This window comes from Geotrypetes seraphini, chromosome 1 (genome assembly GCF_902459505.1).
Source record: "Geotrypetes seraphini chromosome 1, aGeoSer1.1, whole genome shotgun sequence".
Classification (NCBI taxonomy): Eukaryota; Metazoa; Chordata; class Amphibia; order Gymnophiona; family Dermophiidae; genus Geotrypetes; species Geotrypetes seraphini.
This window is the reverse complement of record NC_047084.1, coordinates 463,956,339-463,972,750: the sequence shown is the minus strand read 5'-3', so window position 1 is coordinate 463,972,750 and position 16,412 is coordinate 463,956,339. Positions and strand designations below refer to the sequence as shown.

Genomic DNA, 16,412 nt, shown 5'->3' with positions numbered 1-16,412 from the left:
GTCCCAGGATCTGGTTGTCTTCTGTTAACTCCTGCCCATTTGATATTTTCTTCTTTCTCCATTCTCACCATCCATCTTCCATCTCTGTACCTTCCTTTCCACTGCCATATCCAACATTTCTGTTTCTTTCTCACCGACTGCCATCTCTCTCTCTCTGCCTTGTGCCCTGGGTCAAACCTCTCTATTTCCCTCCATGCAGCATCTCTCCCTTCCTCCCCTCCATTAACATGTGCGCCATGTCTTTCTCCCCATGCACCATCTCTCCCTGCACTCTACCCTATGTCCAATATTTCTCCCTCTCTCTTGTCCATACCTGTCCCCCTCCCCCACCATATGCAGGATATCTCCCTCTTATCCCTTTCTACCTCGGTTGCATCTCTCCATTACTCTCCTCCATTCCATCTCCAACAATTCTTCCCCTTTCTTTCCCCATGTGCATCAGCTTTCTGTCCCTCCTATCCCCCTGTGCAGCACCAAACTACCGACCCCCCCTCTCTTCAAGCCTCCTAAAAGCCTCTCTTCGGGCCTCCTAAAGCAGAGGTTCTCAACACATGGTACCCATATCCTTAGGGTTACATGAGCCACTTGTTGGTACACACTGCACAGGTCTCCCAGCCCCCTTCCTGCTTAATGGTCGGAGGGGATTCCATGTCCTCTTTCCTGCCCGCTGGCCTCTGCCAAAGCCGTTATAGATCCCATGTCCTCCTTTCCTGACCGCTCCCCTCCACCAAAGTCAACCCAGTTGGCTTCCCTACGATGTCAGAGCTGATGTCAGAGGAAAGCCATCCGGGTCAGCGGAGGATCCCAGTTAATTATAATTTATATTTGTTTGTTTTCAAAGAGGTCAAGGCAGATGACTTTAAAATATGCAATGTCACCTCAGTAACAACTATAGAAAAATAGACAAATATAGTGCAAAACATAGACAGCAGATATAAATTCTCAAAACCGACACATTTTGATTACTAAATTGAAAATAAAATCAATTTTCCTACCTTTTTTTGTCTGATTTCATGAGTCTCTGGTTGCACTTCCTTCTGACTGTGCATCCAATATTTCTTTCTTTCTGCCTCCTGCATGCTTTCTCTCCTCTGGACCTCATTCCCTTTCCCAACCAACATCTCTCTCTGTCCCTCCTTGAGTCCAACTTTTTTCTTCTCTCCTCCACCCCTTTTGGCAACATTTCTCCCTCTCTCATCCTCCGGATCATGTGCAGCATTTTTCATCACTGCCCACCAACCCCATGCTTATTTCTCCTTCTATCATCCCTCTCCAGCACAATGCCACATCTCTCCCTCCAGCACTATGTCCAACATTCCCCCCCTTGCATCCCCTTCAATCTGTCCCTTTGTTCCCTCTCCACCACCATATCCAACATTTCTCTCTCTCATCCTTCTATTCCCTATGCACCTCTACCTCACTCCTCTCTCTATATGCCCAATTTTCCTCTTTCTTCCTTTCCCCATGTGCACCATCTCTTTCCCTCTCACTCATGCCCAACAATTATCCCTTTCTATTCCCTCCCTCGTGTCCCAAGTTCATGCCCCCTAACCTCCTTCTGTGTCACAAGTTCATGCCCCTCTTCCTGCCTTCCAGCCTATGTCCCAAAATCGTCCCAATGCTCTCCTTCCCCCCCCTTTCCCTACTTGCTCGCTTCAGGGCCGCACTTGTTTCCTTCAGGGCCGCACTTGCTTCCTTCAGGGCCATCCAGCTGGGCTGCTCCTTCCTACTTTCAGCAGCACTTGTGTCAGTTTTGAGAATTTATATCTGCTATGTTTTCAACTATATTTGTCTATTTTTCTATAGTTGTTACTGAGGTGAACTCTGTCTTGAACTCTTTGAAAAAACAAACAAACCCCCCAATATAAATGATAATTAACATTTTCTCTGCATACTCTGTGCTTTTTGTTTTTTTAATTTTTGGTTACCATTATGTATTAAGATTATATTGTGTGTATATGAAAAATGAATGGAAGAAATTGCATTACAATTAGTACTACTATTATTGGGGTAGGGCCTGGGGCAAAGCTTGGGCAGAGGTATTCAGTTGATATTTATTAGCCTTAGGGGGTACTTGGCTTGAAGAAATTGAGAAGCACTGTCCTAAAGTAGCAGCAGTGGTGGCATGACCGGCTTGGCAGATGCAGCGAGGTGAACAGACTTCTCATGGCCTGTCCATTAGGACTTCTCTCTGCCTTGTCATCAGTGACACAACAGAGGTAAGACCCTGGCAGGGTACACCGCTGATAGAGGATTACTGTACAGGTCCTGGACCTGTTGGGCCGCCGCGTGAGCGGGCTGCTGGGCACGATAGACCTCAGGTCTGACCCAGCAGAGGCATTGCTTATGTGCTTATGATGCTACTTTAGGAGGCCTGGAGGTATATCAGGAGTCAGGACTCACTGAATCGGTGAATCTGGATTTTTTAGAAAGTGAATTGAGGTGACTTAATGAATCAATTTGAATCAGCAAATCAGGCAGTAATACTATCTACTAGAAAGAAGATTATTGAGGTAAGAACCTAATCTTTCGACAGGCACTTTATTCTTGAACTTTTGTGACGTATCAAAGCAGTCTCCTGAGTTGTGCGATTAAGGCAGGAACAAAACTTGCAGGAACGGGATTGGGAAATTAAGTTCCTGCAGGGACAGGGGAAAATTTGTCCCCGTGTCATTCTCTATTCGTAGCCTCCAGATACCACAGTAATACTCTGCGCACATCGAACAATTTTAACATCTTATCACTCTTCCTTGATCCCAAGGGAATGAAGGCAGGCAAGCACACTTCATTAATATGGAAGCAGGAAACCACTTTTGGTAAGAAGGGGACTGTGAGCAAGACCACTCCTGAATCTAAAATTCTGAGGAAAGTATCTCTGCATGACAAAGCCTGAAGTTCCGACACCCTTCAGGTGAAGTAATCCGCACCAAAACACTGCTTTTGATTGTAAGATCCATTAGAGAAGCCTACTCTAGTGGTTCAAAGAGTGATCTAGCCAGTGTCCCTAGGATCAGATTAAGACTCCATGCTGGAGAAGGCTGGATGGAGATGCAAAGCACCCTTCAAAAACCTGGCTACATCTGGATGTGCGGCTATAGAGCAGATATTCCCACATGTGGGTGACACCATTCATGGAGCCCGGTACAAACAGTATAAAAAGTATGCTGTCACTTTAAAAATTTTTGAAGTCTCGAGACTGCCCATACTATGCATGCGCGGGTACCTTCCCACCCATTGGCTCATGGGACCATCAGTTCAGTAAAAAAGCTAAGAAGCAAACTAGGGGAAATGGGAGGGTTGTGAGAATATCTGCCTGATGTCCTCGGATAACACTTTTTACAGGTAAATAACTATGCTTTTTCCTAAGACCTGTTTTTATTTAAATTTCTTTAATTAAGTAGGCTCAGTGTGGAAGTTTCTTTATAAACTCTTATACAACTATCTAAATCAGTGTTCTTCAACCACTGGTCCATGGACCTGTGCCGGTCCACAGAAATTTCCACAGGGCTCAAAACAGTGTTCTTCAGCCACTGGTCCATGGTGCAATCGAAGCGGCGTTATCTTCGAGCCAGTTTCCTCTTCCTCACTGATTCAGTGCACAAAGCCACGGGCAGTGGCTCCTACGTGCGTTCTGCACCTAAACTGGAAGCCTTCTCTCTGACATTGCAGCATCAGAGGGAAGGCTTCCAGATGAAGCACGGGACACGCAAAAAGCCACTGCCCGCAGCTTTGTGCACTTCATCAGTGAGGAAGAGGGAGCCGGCCTGAAGATAACACCGGGGACGGCATAAAATGGCCAGGCGGGAGCAGGCCAGAAGGTAAGGCATAGCATGGAGAGAGGGAGACAACAAAGATAGGGGGGAATGATTTTATTTTTTAATTTAGTGATTGAATTATGTCAAGTTTGAGAATTTACATCTGCTGTCAGTGTGCTTTGTGTAGTTTAATTTTGTGGTTAACCATTATGTGTTGTTAATAAGATTATATTCTGTGTATCTATGAAAAAAATAGTATTTCAATTAGTACTATTATGGGGGCGGGGTCTGGGGTGGAGATTGGGTAGAGATGGATGGGGTCTGGCCTACAACTTAGCCCAGTGTTCTTCAACCGCCGGTCCACAGACCGATGCTGGTCTACAAAATAATTCTTTTATTTCTGCCGGTCCATAGGTGTATAAAGGTTGAAGAACACTGATCTAAATAATATAAATTTAGTTTTGAGTGGATCCTTTAGATGGACTGCTGTTATCAGCTGATTCCGGGTATTTCTGGATAACTTCCAGTCTTTTAGGATCAAATGAGATGAACAGTTGAGTGAAACATCTATGGGGTTTTGTCTTATGTAAGTAATAAGTCAGAGCACGCTTACAGTCTAATGCAGGGGTGTCAAACTCAATCACATAAGGGACCGAAATCTAAAACATAGGCTAAGTTGCGGGCCAAATTTTTTATTAAGATACTTAGGGGTCCTTTTATTAAGGTAAGCTAATCGATTTAGCATCCGCTAAATGCGTACCTTAATAAAATGACCCCTTAGTGTACTGATAGATAGGACTCTGAAACCGTTGGCGCAATGTGTGGCGGCAGCGAAGAAAGCAAATAGAATGTTAGTCATGATAAAGAAGGGAATTACGAGTAGATCAGAGAAAGTTATAATACCGCTCTACAGAGCCATGGTCAGACCGCACCTGGAATACTGTGTCCAGCATTGGTCTCCATACCTAAAGAAGGATATAAAACTGCTAGAGAGGGTGCAGAGACGAGCAACGAAGCTAATGAAAGGTATGGAGAACCTGGACTATGAGGAATGACTTAGGAGACTGGGGTTGTTCTCCCTTGAGAAGAGGAGACTACGAGGGAATCTGATCAGGACTTTCAAAATACTGAAAGGATTCGACAAAATGGAGCAGAGAAAGCAGTTATTTATAATGTCCAATGTGACACGGACAAGAGGACATAGACTGAAGCTGAGGGGGGACAGGTCCAGGACGAATATCAGGAAGTTCTGTTTCATGCAGCGAGTGTGGACACCTGGAATGCTCTCCCAGAGGAAGTAATTGCAGAATCCACCGTTATAGGATTTAAGGGTAAACTAGATGCACATCTCCTTAAGAGTGGCATAGAGTGATACGGGTAAAGGTAAATTAGATGCACATCTCCTTTGAGAAGCATACAGTGATATGGGGACTAAAATTATGACAGGGTACACCTGGCGGGGCCTCCATGTGTGAGGATCACCGGACTTGAAGGACCTAGGGTCTGATCCGGGGATGGCAATTCTTATGTTAGTCTTAGTAGAAGTATAGGGTTACAACCTATCTAACCCCATGCCGGCTCTGTGATGTAAATAAAAAAAAAAAATAAAAAGGAATTTTCCTCTCTCTTTTAGGTCCTAGTTCACGCCTGCTAACACCAGCTCTGGCAGGATACATATTTCAAATCTGTAATCACAAAACAGAAAATAAAATTATTTTTTCTACCTTTTGTTGTCTGGTCATTATTCAAATCATGTTGTGGTCCAAGTTCTGGTTGTCTTCTGACAACTCGTTTGCCAGGGTCTCCTTCTTTCTTCTTCCCTTCCGTTTCCCGTCCCTCCCCGTGAGGTCTGGCATCTTTCCATTTGGCCCGAGATTTGGCCCTCTGTTCCTTCCCTCCCTCCATCCCAACTTCCAAGTCTCACATTAAAGCAGCCTGCAGAGGATCACCGGTCAGCTGTAGCAATCCTAGCAGGCTGTTGTCGGCCTCCGCAGCACATTCCCTCTGCTGCGGTCCCGCCCCTCTTCTGACAGGGACTGCTGCTGAGGCTACGGCTGCTTTAATGTGAGACCAGGAAGCCGCTGATGCGGCGCTTGTACCTGATTGGGTAAAAAAAAATATGTCTGCCAATGGTCCAGCTTAAGTGGAAATCTGTAATTTATTACACTGTGGGCCAGTCTAACTTATGAAGTGCTGCTTCCCCAGGGTGAGAATGTAGTCTTAGAAAGAAGACAGGTAGGACTATGTTCTGGTTCAAATGAAATTCTGAGACAACCTTTGGAAGGAACTTAGGACGAGTTTGAAGAACTACCCTGTCATGATAGAACGTTGTGTATGAAGGATCTGACATAGTGCTTGAAGTTAACTAACACAATGTGCAGATGTGATGCAGATTAAAAATACAACTTTCCAAATGAGATATTTGAGAGATGAAGATGCTAATGGTTCAAAGGGAGGCTTCATCAAGGCTGAAAGTAAGACATTAAGTTCCCAAGGCACTGGAGATTTAATAAGTGGTTTAGTATGCCAAAGACCTTTCATAAATCTGGAGTACACATTGTAATTCTGGGTCTAAGGGGAGTACACATTGTAATTCTGGGTCTAGGGGGAGTACACATTGTAATTCTGGGTCCAGCGAGAGAACACACATTGCAAATTGTACTAAAGGAGTTCAAGTAGCCCAAGCGGGAATACCCCCACAGGGTACACACATTTCCGAGTCTGGGATAGGAACACATTGTAGTTCTGGGTCTGGGGAGTCTGGGATAGGTGCACGTTGTAACTCTGGGTCTAGGGAAAGTACAAAACATGCGAATAATGCTAAAAGTGTCCAAGTAGCTCAAGCGGGAACATCCCCACTGAGACGTAACAAATATACAACATGGAGGGCTATGTATGTAAACGCCCACAGTCTGAGAAACAAGATCCTGGAATTAGAAACAGAAATGAGGAATGCCGACCTGGATGTGGTGGTGATATCTGAGACCTCCACGGACTCCACGGACCTCCACGGACTCCCACGGGTGGGACATGGTCATACCGGGTTACAACTTGCTTCGCCGGAACAGCGAGGGCAAAATGGGAGGAGGTGTAGCATTATATACTAAAGATGACATTAAGGTCACCAGAATCACAGATGTCCACTACACTGGGGAATCCCTTTGGGTAAATTGGCCTCAGCAAGATCAAAACTGGAGGCTAAGGTGAGAGAACAGGCCCTGCCGGGCCAAACCCGTGAGAGGGAAAAAACAAAAATTGTGTTTTTTAAAAAATTAATCAATTTAAAGAAAACAAAAATGACTGAAAAGTCACTAAACTGCAAAAGCAGGAAGGCAGCAGACAAAGAAAAAAATTTTCAACGGCCATTGAATACGACTTCTTAGCTCCATGGAAACTAAGAAACTGAGGGACCGCACACCTACGTTGGGCAGGAAAGCACTCATGCATGTGCAGTGTGGGCTATCACAAACTTTCTAAAGACTTAAAGTGGCAGTACACTTTTAAAGTGGTTAGTACCAGAGCTCCGTCAGTGACATCACCCATCAGTGAGAATATGCTGCCTGCTTGTCCTGGGATAATACTCTCGTCCATTGTCCAGTCTGAATAAGAGAGACTATGGTGGCTTTTATATAAGTTGAATGCTTTAAGCTGGCTAGACCACTTTCTGTCCCCTTCAAACCGGAAGTTCCAGTAAACAGAAGGTCATCTAGAAAGTGTTATCTGGAAAAATATTTGTGATTTTAATGTAGACAAGAAAATTTGTTCCCCCTTCCATATGATGTGTAACCCAGCAAGGTATAGGAGAGCTGAGAGGTAATGAGAAAAATCTTTATTGAACTGTTGTCTCGATATATCTAATGCCTTACTTCCCTTCCCTATGCAAGGAATGTGGCAAATAAAGGTTTAAAGATTGACGCCAAGACTGACTCTCTCACTTTAATAACCAGCTACTGATTAGTGCTGTATCAGCCCTGCAGAACTATTCAAAATTGCCAAGCTTTTCAAAAACGTTTTCATGTTCATAAGAACATAAGAAATGCCTTCGCCAGATCAGACCCTAGGTCTAGATCCTAGGTTCATCTTCAAAGTCATTGTTAACCACGAACATACTTACTGAGGGATTGATGGTAATATTTTTAAAATAAATTAAATATCAGAAAATTTCTGCTGTATTGGGCAAGAGCTCTGATAAACACATCCCCGATGAAAATATGTAACTTGAGTTTCTCCAGTACTACTAGTTTCTAGAATAGAATCATGAGACCATGACACAAGCAATGATAAAAAGTGAGACTACATACATACTCGAATATAAACAGATTTGGGGGGGTAAAAAAAAAAAAGGTTCAAAAATGGGGGTCTGTTTATATTTGAGTTCTCTGCTTTGCATCCCCCTCCACCCCCACCCAGACTTGTTGCAGGCCTCTCTGGGCCTACCTGAAGCCCGGGTGGTCTAGAGGTGAGCCGGGACAGAAGTGATTATTCCCGCATCCTGTCCCGGCTGACTCTAAACCACGCTGCCTCCCTGACCCCTCTAGACCTTACCTTTAAAGCTCTGGTGGTCTAGAGGTAAAGTAGGATAGAAGCAATCTTCTTACGATCCTGCCTCATGAGAGCTGCGATCAAAAATGCTTGCCACAAGTTCCCGCGGGGTAGTTTAGAGTCAACTGGGCAGGATGTGGGAAGGATCGCTCCCAGCTTACTGCTAGACCACCAGGGCTTCAGGCAGGCCTGTAGTGGGCATTGGGGGACTGTATAGGAAAGGAAGGAGGGCTAGATGAAAGGCAGGGCACTTGAATATAAACTACTTCCCCCCCCCTCCCCCGGTTTATATTCGAGTCAACCTTTTTTTCCTCCATTTGGGGGGAAAAAAAGGTTACATTGGTTTATATTCGGGTTGGTTTATATTCAAGTATATACGATAAATAGAAAAACATTTTAACTACATCACCTTGGAAGAACATTGCCCCTACATCTAGCTACTGTTTCTCTGTATTCTAAAGCAGCATTTTACATTAGCTGAAAAATACCTCCAAAGTACTTCTTCCAAAGCAGATGACATCTTAGCCTTCCCTCCAGGCAGAGAAGAAGGATAGCAGAGAAGTAGAACATGCTCGGGGATAGGGATAAGCTGATCAGCTGGCTCCAAGATATCTAGTACCATGTTTCCCTGAAAATAAGACCTACCCTGAAAATAAGCCCTAGCATGATTTACGGGGTAGGTCCTAACATAAGCCCTACCCCAAAAATAAGCCCTTTGTGCACCAGAACACCACCAACTGCCTTATATACCTCTGAAGCCTCAAAACTAGTGGCAGCACTCTGAACGGGCTGCTTCGCGGCCTTCCCCGCTGGGGCCTTCCCTCTGCCATGTCACTGATGATGTCATCAGTGATGTTGGTGGTGTTCCAGTGCATAAAGGGATGGGAGGGAGGGATAGGTATAACACGGTGGGTGGGAGAGTCGGTGGTGTTCAGGTGCATAAATGGATGGGAGTGATAGGTATAACATGGCAAGAGTCAAGGGTAGATACTGTGTTTCCTCGAAAATAAGACATTCCCCCAAAATAATCCTTAGTGCATTTTTTGGAGCACAAATTAATATAAGACCCTGTCTTATTTTGGGGGAAACATGGTACAAGCTGGGATGTAGGTCTAATTTCTCCATGAACAGCAAAAAAGTTAGTATAGGCATGAGAGGAAAACCAGGACTAGCTTAACCTTTCCCTCATGAGTTGGACAAATCCGCTTAGCTTACAGTAAATGGGGAAGGGGGAGGAGGAAACAGAAGTAGAAAGATATACCTCTCCCACATATTCCATGACAAAGCTGTTCTTTCTGATCTTCTGCAATGTGCGCACACCCCAGCCCCGTCCGTTGATGGTGCGAAATATACAGAGGTCATACTGGATGCCCCGCTGAACTACACGATTGTGGCAGGTGGGCCCACAGCGGCAGCGACTGTTGCATTCATAGATGGGCAACCCTGCACGAATCTTTACCTGGCCCTGGTCATTGTAGGCAAAACGGTTGAGGGAGGCACCAGGGCAGCATCCGGCATTAGGGTCCTGGTAGCAGTCCTGGCATTCACAACCCACTGCCACTTGATTTAACGTTATCCCCTCTCCAACCCGGTATTCGTTGATGTAGACAAAGTCCTTAGGAGGGCCCTCTAGGTCCACTTCATTTTCTACCAGGATAGCTCCCTGGTGATTGCGTTTGGCATTGAGATGACGCTCCCAGAAGCGCAGGGCCCAACGCTGCTTTGCTTTTTGTACCAGGTGGAGGGAAAGACTCGGGTCTAAACGGCACAGACTTTTATTGGACTTCCTACCACTGCGCACCAGCTCCCGCTCCAAGTCTTTATGAAACTCTTTCAAGGTGTGTGGGCATTTCAGGTTGCGGCGCGGCTCCCAGGTGTTCTCCGACTCAGAATAGCCCTTCCACTTCACCAAGTAATACTCTTCCCCCTGTTGAAAGAGAAAGAGGGGAGCAATAAATAAAAAGAGATGGTATTAAGTTGAGACAAGCTTGCATAAGTTATGAGATCTGAAAGAAAAAACTTTTACTAAATTGCGATAGTGGTTATTAGTGCAGGGAGCCGGACTGAATGCCCTGCACTGCTCCCAACGCTCATAGAGTTCCTATGAGCGTCGGGAGCAGCACGGAGTATTAAAAGGGGCATAAAAAGATGAAATCAGTTGGTTTGTGATCTGTTGTTTATTCTAAGATCTACAATACTGCATCAAAGCTGTTTACAATTTAAGTTTAAACAATTTTTATTGATATTTTCAAGATACAAAAGACATATCCAACTGCACATGACAACAGAGAAACAAGGGAAGTCCCCAACCGACCCCGTTTACCCAACCTCCCACCCTCAACTGTATAGTTCAACAATAGAGAATGACACAGTGACAGAATTCATCACCATTCCCGTCCCCGCGGATAACCACAGGAAACCATCTCCATGTCATTCTTTAAGGAGAGAGGGAAGAATTAGAGTATGAATGGGCGCAGCCGCTGATCCTCAAGCCTTGCATTGAAGAATGCTGGTGTAGAAGGACTGAGGTGAAGATAGACACTAAAGAATGACATGGGATGGTTCCCGCGTTTTTCCGCGGGGACGGGAACAGTGATGAATTGTATCACTGTGTCATTCTCTAATAGCATACACCAACAATTTCAAAATGACGATTCCTCCCCAGGCAAATATGCTACAACTAAACCAAGAGAAATCAAAATGATACTCAACATAATAACTCAAATTTAAAAAAACCAAACAAACCCACACAGCACACACAAACACTCAATCCATGCACCTATAATTTGCACACTTCAAGGCAGTACCATAGGCCAAATATGCTATGACCAGTGTCCACCCAGGCTCTATAAGTCTAATCCCTGTGCATTCCTGTGTTATTTATTTTCTGTTTTCTTCTTTTTTATAGAGCTTTTTGCAATTGTGTCTGTATGTGGTGTTTAACCTATTATGATTGTAATCTTTGTAAAACATATAGTTAATATATAGTATATAATAAATAAATAAAATTAATTCAAAACTAAGCTTCTAGCTTTAGAGGTGGCAAGGAGGAAATGTAGAGATCTCAAATCCTCAAAAAAAGCTGTGTTGCCCAGCTTGATCTACGAGCCCCTCTCTGCTCCAACATTATGAGCGCATGCAGACGATTCCTCCAAGCCCAGTAAGGGGGAGCATCCTCTCCAACCACACACCCAAAATTACCGTATTATCTCATGTATAATGCACACTTATTATCTATCCAAAGAAATGTCAAACTCTGGGTGCGAATTATACATAGGTATACACACTGTGATAACTGGGCTTGGTCAGGTGTTGAATTATCTATGGTATTACTTTAACATTTGTAATTTATAGAATATAATATCTAGAACTCATATCTAATACTTACAGGTAGTTCAATGTGTAATCGTAGCACTTGTCAAAGATTTAACATGTTTAGCTTATGCTGTGTCGCATTTACATTAAAGGGACATTGACGATTATGCTTGTGCATTATACACAGGTATACAGTTTTCTGTATTATGTTATTTTTAAAAAGTCGGGATGCGCATTATACACGAGATAATACCATACTTTTCTACCTAACACTCCCGCTTTCCATAATATAAGGTGACGAAATGCTTCATAGAAATCCAAGAGAAAACTAGCTAGGGTAAAGGGAAGAGGATATCCAAACAGCCGTTCCCCAAATTGCACCAAAGAACGCCAAAACCGTTTTAACCATGAGCAACTCCAAATCACTTGAAAGAAAGAATTAACATCCAAGCCACATTTCTGACAGATCGGCGTATCAATATCGCGTGATTTAAAGACTTTCTAGGGTGACATATGCCTGGTGGAGAGCCTTAAACTGACATTCTTGGAGCAATGCACTAATGGAAATTGTGGGACTTCTATGAATAAGGAATCCTAAAAGGCAGTCCCCGGGTTAAGAATGAGTTACGTTTTTTAAGCTGTTCTTAAGTTGGATTTGTATGTAACTCAGAACTTCTAGATTTTAAGATTCTTGGTGCTTACCTCTGCTCCCAGCTGACAAAACAGTCAACTGTCCATACCAGTATTCCCTCTAAGGTACAGCATGCACAACCACAAACTGTTCTTAATGTGGCTATGCATCATTCCTGAATCTGCTACAGGAGTGGAGATAGAGGCTGTCTGAATTCAAGAAAGCATGGGATGACTTCCGGTAACGTCACAGAGCATGGTGGAAGGTTAGAGTAGGAGCTCTGACCTCCGTGTGTAAATCCCTACCTCCCAGAGGTGATTCGGAGCTTCATATTGGTACGGGGTTTCTTCATTTGTAGGCCAGAGTGGATCGCCCGTGCATAATGCCGTCAAAAAAAAGATCGACGAGGGGCGACAGCCCGACAAGGGAACTGAGCAGTGTGGCCTGCGCCATGTGCTTGGAGCCTCCAGAGCACCCGTGCATGAGTCCGGGGAGAGCGCGTCTGAGGAAGAATCGGAGCAGGGCGCCTCTCCGAGATTGAGACATCTGGATTGTGCTGCAGCTGTCACCAAGGCAGATTTACAGCAGTGGGCTTATGACATTAAGCAGGAGGTGGCAACCATGAAAAGCAAGATTAAAGATGCCATTAAAGAAATCAGACAGGACTTTGCTGATCTTCTGGGGAGAGTGGAGGAGACTGAGCGGCGCATTGGGGAGCAAGAGGAGGTGGTGCAGGATCTGAGTGGGGCTTTTACGGTGGCCCAGAAGGACTGGCAAGACTGTTTTGCATGCATTGAGGACCTGGAGAACAGGTCACAAAGAAATAATGTGCGCATTAGAGGGGTGCCTGAAATGGCTGATTACCAGGATGCAGTGCTCGTGGTCCAGGAGATCTTTGGTGGCCTTTGCCCGCAGGAGGGGGGGACAATGCTGGCGCAATTGCTGGGGTTAAGGTGGACAGGGCCTATCGTACTCTGGGGCCCAAGAAAGATGACTTTCCTAGGGACATAATTGCCTGTCTCCATAATTTTACAGATAAAAACTGGATGGTGCAGAAGGCCAGAGAGCTGGGCACTTTTGACTGGAAGGGGCATAAAGTGGAAGTCTTCCAAGATCTATCCGCGATCACCTTACAGCGGCGTTGGGTATTTCATCCAGTGGTGCAGGTTTTGAGAAAGCATAATTTGAAATATCGCTGGCTATTTTCTTTTGGGCTCCTGATTACCATAAAAGGAGCTCATAAAAGAGTCACCACCCTGGCAGAAACTGAGGCACTGCTATGGAGAGAAGGATTACAGAGTGCGGAGGATCCAGCCCTAGGGAAACCAATGGGCAAACAGGCAGAGCGGTTCCAGTGGTGAGCAAGACCAGCGTGTTCCCGCAAGCGGCGACCAGGCAGTCGAGAAGCCACGGGGCCACCTGCAGAAAGCAGTGATGGACCAGAAACCTGAGGTGGAGCTATGAGCATGGAGGACTTGTCCTATTTGGAGATACCCGGTTGTCCGGGGCATTGGGACTGTGTTGGAAGTGTCGGTGTGTTCTGGGGTGTGTTTGGGGGTACGAGTGAGGGGAATTCTATATGTGGGGAGTGTTTGTAGTGCGTGTTTGATGGGTGGATCTTCTGGGAGGGGCTGGTAGATGGGGACGTGGGCTTTGGTGGGGTCATAAGAAGTCATGGCAGGGATATGGAGGTGGTGGGAGTGGGGCTGGAAGGGAGGGAGTGGGGAAGAGGGGTGAATGTTGTGGATTTGGAGTTATGGGTTATGGGAGCTGATATCTTGAGAGTGGGCAGCTTTAATGTCAAGGGTCTTAACATGCTCCGTAAACGTCAGCTATTGTTAAAAGAATTAAAGAGGTTGAGGATTGATATTAGTTTTGTTCAAGAAACTCACTGTGAGAACAGGGGAAAAGTTGGCACAATATAGAGAATATCTGGGGAGGGCCTCTAATAGGAAAGAGAGGAAGACGGCAGGGGTGGGTATTTTGTTCGCTAAACATCTTAAAATAGTGCCGAAACAAAAATGGAGGGATGAGGGGGGGGGGGTTGGGTTATCTGGTTGAGTCAGATAAATGGGGAAGTGGTTACTTTGGTGAATCTGTATGCCCCGAATTCTAAGCAGGGTTCCTTCTTTGATGAGGTATTGGCCAAGGTACTACTGATAAAGAAGGGTTCGGTGCTTGTGGGAGGGGACTTTAACCTGGTCATGAATCCCAGATGGACTCGACGAGGGTTGGGGAGACTGGCTTAAGTTGGATAGGAAGTGTCTTAAGCACTTCGTGGAAGTACTAAATGTTGTGGATGGATGGAGATCCCAGCACTGGATGGGCAAGGATTATTCTTATCACTCCCCTATTCATGGGGTTTATACCCGAACAGATATGCTGTACTTGGATAAGGGGTGGGGGGGTAGACTAATGGGGTAACACATTGAGGACATTGGGTGGTCGGATCATGCTCCCATTTGGATGGATGTGAGATGGGGAGCATCGAGGGTAGGGGATTGCTACTGGAAACTGAATGATAGCTTATTAAGGGATCCGATGCTGGTCCATAAGGTGGAGCAGGTTATTTTGGATTTTTTGGACCATAATAATGTTAGTCTCTATTCTCCGATAACGATTTGGAATAGTCTGAAAGCCGTACTGAGGGGGGAGCTTATATCTATGGCCGCTCATAAGAAGCGGCTTAAATTACAGAAGGAGCTTTGGATCCGTGAGATTAGGGCGGAATTGGGAAAGTTATAGGATAAGGAGATCCAATTCAATCTCGAACGTCTTCGTCTATGGTTTTTTTGAATCTTGTAATAGAGCGGGGAAATTGTTGGCCCAATTGTTGGCCTTAAAGGTATCTCTATCGCCATCAGGGATAGGACAGAGTCCTGCAATGGACCGTGCCACGTGGAAAAGGTGTATCTGGAAAGCACAGTTACTTACTGTAACAGGTGTTATCCAGGGACAGCAGGCAGATATTCTCATGTATGGGTGACGTCATCAGCGGAGTCCCAGTACGGACCAGTAAAAAAGTGCATCACTACTTTAAGTCTTTAGAAAGTTCATGATAGCCCAAACCGCGCATGCGCGAGTGCCTTCCTGCCTGACGTAGGGCGCACAGTCCCTCAGTTTAGATAAGCCAGCTAAGAAGCCAACTCGGGGAGGTGGGTGGGTTGTGAGAATATCTGCCTGCTGTCCCTGGATAACACCTGTTACAGGAAGTAACTGTGCTTTATCCCAGGACAAGCAGGCAGCATATTCTCACGTATGGGTGACCTCCAAGCTAACAGAAATGGGATGGTGGGAGTGTTGGTCCTTAGGCAAATAAATTTTGTAATACAGATTGGCCGAAGTGCCCATCCCATCTGGAGAAAGACTCCAGACAGTAGTGAGAAGTGAATGTATGAACTGAGGACCAGGTGGCAGCTTTACAGATTTCCACAATGGGAGTAGATCTGAGGAAAGCAACAGAAGCTGCTATTGCTCTAATATTGTGGGCTGTGACATGGCTCTCCAGTGCCAGTCCAGTCTGAGCATAACAGAACGAGATAGAGGCAGCCAGCCAGTTGGAAATCATTCTCTTAGAAACAAGATGCCCCAACTTGTTTGGATCAAAGATGAGAAGTTGAGGAGATGTTCGATGTGGCTTTGTCCAGTCAATGTAATAGGCCAAAGCCCGTTTACAGTCCAAAGTATGCAAAGCGGTTTCTCCTGCATGAGAACAAGACTTAGGAAAGAACACTGGTAGAACAATTGACTGATTAAGATGAAATTTAGTGACAACTTTTGGAAGAAACTTTGGATGTGTGCGCAGAACCACCTTGTCATGATGAAAAACTGTGAAGGCTGGATCTGCTACCAAGGCTTGTAACTCACTGACCCTTCTGGCAGAGGTGAGAGCAATAAGGAAGACCACTTTCCAGGTGAGAAACTTGAGATAAGCTATGGCCATTGGTTCAAATGGTGGCTTCATCAAACAGGAAAGAACTACATTAAGGTCCCAGACAACAGGTGGAGGCTTGAGGGGTGGTTTAACATTGAAAAGACCTTTCACGAATCTGGAGATCAAAGGATGAGCAGTAAGAGATTTTCCCTCAACTGGCATGTGAAAAGCTATAATAGTGCTGAGATGGACTCTGACAGATGTAGATTTGAAGCCAGAATCAGATAGATGAAGC

At 45.1% G+C, this 16,412-nt stretch overlaps 1 protein-coding gene across 6 annotated transcripts in view; it reads right to left on the bottom strand.

Moving 5' to 3' along the window:
* SUV39H1 (suppressor of variegation 3-9 homolog 1) overlaps positions 1 to 16,412 on the bottom strand; it is a 56,508-nt gene that overhangs the window by 24,893 nt on the left and 15,203 nt on the right. For 5 of the 6 annotated variants that reach the window (XM_033923516.1, XM_033923551.1, XM_033923533.1 and 2 more), the window contains one exon: positions 9,559 to 10,224. In XM_033923516.1, coding sequence (XP_033779407.1) covers positions 9,559 to 10,224 — 666 coding nt within the window. The remainder of the gene's footprint in view (positions 1 to 9,558; positions 10,225 to 16,412) is intronic. The other variant, XM_033923562.1, reaches the window with a different exon arrangement.